The sequence below is a fragment of the Nicotiana attenuata genome, unplaced genomic scaffold (assembly GCF_001879085.1).
Source record: "Nicotiana attenuata strain UT unplaced genomic scaffold, NIATTr2, whole genome shotgun sequence".
Taxonomy (NCBI): domain Eukaryota; kingdom Viridiplantae; phylum Streptophyta; class Magnoliopsida; order Solanales; family Solanaceae; genus Nicotiana; species Nicotiana attenuata.
The window spans coordinates 12,726-17,795 of record NW_017670572.1 but is presented as its reverse complement, the minus strand read 5'-3'; the positions used below and the strand labels follow the sequence as shown (position 1 = coordinate 17,795).

The window sequence follows — 5,070 nt, the reverse complement described above, 5'->3', positions numbered from 1 at the left end:
ATTTTATTTTAAAAAAAACTATTTGTCCAAACTTATACATCATTGATCATGGGAATTAGTTCCGATGACTTTTACTCACTGATCTTTTGTGTAAGAGTAAAACAAAAACTATTTTAAAAATATAATCAGAGATGTGATAGTTGTAGAATTAATACAAACAAAAAAAAAAGAAGTTCTAAAAAAAAAATTGAAAAAATAATACTACTAACATTTACTAGATATCATGTGCAACAAGGACCCATTTGTTGTTATGTTTATTCCTCTTTCTTCTTTCGTTCTATGAGGGAATCAAAGTAAAAAAATCTACTAGTAGCTGTTTTGCAACTTGGGGTAAAATGTTGCCTCACAAATTGGTGTACGTGAAATTTTCTGTATGTGCTTGTTTTGCTGGAAGAAGAAAAAATTTGATCTTCAATACATTCTACAAGATTATCAAACCATACTACTTGACATAACAAAAGAATTTAAAAAGATGAATTGAGTAACTATTTTCCAAGTAGATTTAATGAAAAAGAGAATAAGAATGTAACTCTACTTAACTATTTCCACATTTACACCCATGAACAAAAAGGAAATTTATAAAAGAAAAAAGACGTAAAAAAAAATTACAGACTTTGTCCCTTCATTTTATTCCTTTAAAAATCTCCCTTTATGTCCCTTTTTCTCTTCCCTCCCCTTCCCTCAATAAACTTTATTTTGATAATCAATAAATAAACAATGGAAGTGCAAATAAGCTTATACCACCAAAAACTACACTATACCCCGTTACCAACATCCCCAACTCAAAATTAAAAGAAAAAGAAAAAAAGAAAAAAGAGTTTCAACAAAAAAGAAAAAATGAAATGATGTGTCAATTTGTTCACCTTTTCCTCCAAATGAGCTATTTTTCAGAGTGACCGTCTTCTCATACCAACCGGAATTTTCTGAGATCTGATCCAATCTGACACTTTCCTGCAAGAATCTGTTGACCCACTTGCTATTCCCAATGTTCAGTCACTTACCCACATTTGTTTTTAAAAATTCCGCTCTTTTTGCCCCCCTCTTCACTTCTCTTCTCTTTCTCCATTTGAGATCTGTGCTAAGCTCGCTCAAACTGTCGTTGTAGCAGTAGCTGTGGTGGTGGTTGTTGTGTTGGCTGCTGCCATTGATGATTGCTGTTTGTTTGCCACTATCTCATACGCATTTTCCTCATCCTCGTCTTCCTCGTCTTCATCATCCTCGTCTTGATCCATGTTATCACTCTCGTGGTCGTGATCCATTCGGGTACTTTCATGGTGTTGTTGTGGTTGTTGATGATGTGGCGGAAGCGGCCATTGTTGTTCTGGACGAGCCATGATCGGCATCATTGGGTTGTTTTCCGGGTTTAATGCAAACCCACTTGCTGATGGATTACTGAATGAAGAAGATGAAGTTTCGTTCTTAGCTTTCTCCTTGTACAATGCGTCGAGCTGGTGGAAATATGGGCAAGTCTTGGAATCTTCTGGTCTCTTCTTGTTACTCTCCTTCACTTTCTTGAAGTACTTGTTGATATTCTCCCATTTCTCTTTGCATCTCTTGGCATTCCTGTTGTATCCAAATTTCTTCATTCCAGCTGATATCTCCTCCCACAGCGGCCCTTTTGGTCCGTTTTCTTGGTACTTAACATCTAGCTGTGTTCGTAGCTTAATTAACGCTTCAACTTCTGCTTTAGGCCATCTTGAAGAGCTTGCTGGAGTATAACCCTCACCCCCATTATCACTTTTCGGTGTTAATTCCACGTTCTTGGCTGGTACTGGCGGTGTTAGTGGCAGTGACTGTGCTGATACAGGAGTTGGTATCGTCACCGGCAATGATATTGGAGCTGGTGTTGCGGGTGATGGTTGAGGTGGCGCTGGTGATACTAGAACTGCAGTTGGTTGTGTTTGTTGCTGCACTACTTGTGAACGTGTTGGCGGAGGTGGTGGATTTTCGGGCAATTGTATTTGTACTTGTGCTGATGGAGGAGCAACATTGATGTTACTTGGAATTTGGATGTTTTGCTGTTCGGTTATCTTTTGCAAGAATGAAATAACAGCTGCATCTTTAGCTGCTGCCATTGATCTTTCTTGGACTAAAAGATCATGTTCCCTATTCATTCTTGCCACTTCTTGTACTCTCCAAGCTTCTTCTCGTACCATCCGGTCACGCTCTCGTTTCTCTAATGTCTCCAAAAACCTTCTTTGCAAATCCTCTTGTTTGTCAATCACATCCTTCATCAACCTCTCAAAAAAATCCTTCCATTTCCTCTTCTTCTTATGCCGCCTTTGTATATCCTCGTCCGAGGAAGTGGATGAAGAAGTCGAATACGACATTGCTGAAATATTCTGATCATGGGATGGAAAATTTGTATTTGGTTGAAGATTATTTATCGGATTATTAGCTGGTTGTGGCGATGGTATTGGTGATGGTGCCATGGAAGAGCTTAACGGAATATTTTGGTGAGAGATTGTATTTTGATGAGAAGACACAAAAATATTACTATTATTTGGTGGCGCTGATGAAACAGTGACAGTAGTAGTACCTTGTTGTTGTGAAGCTGGGAGTTGAAGATTTATGGTATTAGCATTTCCAGATGGCATTGGCATGGCCATATTTATAGGAGTAGCTTCCAATGGAGGTGGTGGGGGACGAGAAGAAGTAATTGGTGGTGGCAATAATAAAGAATGATGAGAAGAAGGGTTGTTTTCAAGAGCTTCTAATTGTTCAAAAAAACGATAAGTTTTGCCATCTGCTTTAGAAGCTCGACCATCTTTAGTTCTCTTGTGATACTTGTAAACATTCTCGAATTTCTCTTTACATTTCTTGGCACTTCGATGGAAACCGAGGTCCGCCATTTTCCTAAACATTTGGCAAATTGAAACAAAAAGATGAAAATTAGTATTAGAAACACAAAGTACAATAACCAAAACCAAACTCCAATTTTTTAATACCTTGATTATTGTATTCATCAATAAAACAAATTTCGATTTGGTACTAGTACTTTTTACCACATAAAATAAACATGAAGATTAAGAAATCACTAATCAAGATTAAGGTAATTGAGAGCTTTTAAACAAGGTTACTGAAAGAGACAACAGAAGGTGGAAAGAATTTATTGGAACACTATAGAATTAAGCACATTTTTTCTCCAATGGACAATTAAGAGAATAAAATCATGGTGCAACATAAATCTTGTTTTTACTTATATAAGATTTTGATTACAAATCATATCTTATAATTATTTGCTGAATTTGAGAGGAGGGAGAGAAGGTAGTAGTTCATAGAACTGGAAAAGATAGATTGGTATCCAAAATTTCTTGCTGGGAATTGGCAGAGAAAAACGCCAAAAAAAAAAAAAAGCAAAACTGAATTTGGCCCAAAACCCGGAGGGAATCTGAATTCCCTCAAATTTGCTGTATTGTAGTGAAATGAACTGAAAAAACAATGACCCTTTTAATCAAAAAGCAATAATTCAATGGAATTCTGATCCATAGATCTATCTTTTCATTTCCCAAAAATAAATACTACTCATTCTTTAATTTCTTTTTTTTCCCAAAAAGAGGAAGAAAAAAAGATTCTGTTACCATCAATTCAGTGCATCATGAAAGTGATGATGATGGTGAGAATGAGAGAAGAAGTAGCAATAAAGAAAGAAACAACAAATGATTTAATTATAGTACCTGGAAACTTCTTCCCATAAGGGACCTTTAAGACTAGAATCTCGAAAAACAACGTCCATCTCCGACCTTATTTTCAGCAAAGCTATTGTTTCTTGTCTTGGCCATCTATTTCCACCACCTGAATTCCTCTCACCTTCTTCCATATTTCTTATTGCTCTATCTTCTTCTGTCATAAATCCACCAGATATTGAAATTCCGCCACCTCCTATACCTATTTCACTACTTCCTCCACTACCTGCTCCGCCGCCGCTTTCTGGATTTTCTCCCCCACCTCCTGAATTAGTTCTGCTTATTATCCCAGAAACTCCTAGCATCTTTTTTTTTTCTTTTTCTTTTTTCTAAAAAGAAAAGAGAGGAGTACTGCTACTATATTTCTACTAGTACTACTTCTTATTAACCCCCTCCTCCTCTTCTCTTCTGTTCTGTGCAGCAATTACAGCTGATGAATAATAGAAGAAAAAAAAGATGGTGAATTCTGAGGGGTTTTTATGAAGATGGGGGGGGTGTGGTGAATTTATTAATTTATTTCGGTGGGATCTGCCTGTCAATCTCACACCTCTTAAAATACAAGAAATACATAAATAAAAATGGTAGACCCAGAAATATTTATATTAAAAAAACACCCTTTTGCTTCTTTTAGCTATGGAATCTTCAGATTTCTCTTCTATTATTGTCAAGAAATGGTTTTTCTTTTCAATAAAACTAGAAGGGTCACTTTGGTTTCACTCATGGTAACAAACTTTAAATAATTGTGGGAATTCAAAATGGTTTACGTATATGTATATGTAGGAGAAAGCTAAAAATAAAAAAGAAGGGTGTATTTTTTTTTTTATATAAATAATGGAAGATAGATGAGTAGAAAGAAGCAGAGAAGCTAGCTACAGCTGCAGATAGCGACGATGAAGATAATAAGTTGGTTTTTGTCTGTCCAGCTAAATATAGTTAAAAGCCGGCCCATGTAGGTCACCTTTGCTTTTTAGCCATTTTGGATTTCAGTGGCTCTTCCCTACACTTGTTAAAATTAATAGACCATTTTTTAAAAATTAAAAATTATTTCTTCAATGCCGTTTACATAACAATATTACGAATTAACTTGTTCTATAATTTTTTACATTTCAAATATTATAATTATAAGAAATTGTAATTTCTTAAAAACATTAAAATCGATGCCGAATTGAATAATATATGAAATGATTTGACCATCTTACACAGAATTCCTTTCACTCTTTCTAAATCAAAGAGTAACAAGTAAAAAAAAAAAATAATAATTAAATACGTTGAGTGTGGTGGGGTTTTGGAGAGCGGGGATAACGGAATGACCAAAGTACCCCTAACTTGAATATTTGGACCTTATTTTAATAATTGATGCTAATCTGGACTAATTTTTAATTGC

The 5,070-nt window shown here is 35.4% G+C and overlaps 1 protein-coding gene across 1 annotated transcript; it reads right to left on the bottom strand.

The window, feature by feature from the left end:
• Positions 1 to 562: 562 nt before the first annotated feature.
• Positions 563 to 4,277, bottom strand: LOC109241115 (trihelix transcription factor GT-2-like). Its single transcript, XM_019407835.1, has 2 exons — positions 3,678 to 4,277; positions 563 to 2,856 (listed from the first exon to the last, which is right to left on the bottom strand). Exons 1-2 carry the CDS (start codon positions 3,989 to 3,991, stop codon positions 1,089 to 1,091), a joined length of 2,082 nt encoding a protein of 693 aa, XP_019263380.1. The 5' UTR covers positions 3,992 to 4,277; the 3' UTR covers positions 563 to 1,088.
• Positions 4,278 to 5,070: the final 793 nt, after the last annotated feature.

Coding starts and splice junctions, on each gene's coding strand:
- LOC109241115 (XM_019407835.1), bottom strand. CDS start 3,991: ATGCTAGGAGTTTCTGGGATAATAAGCAGAACTAATTCAGGAGGTGGG. Junction 2,857..3,677: donor TTATGGGAAGAAGTTTCCAG/GTACTATAATTA, acceptor CCAAATGTTTAG/GAAAATGGCGGACCTCGGTT.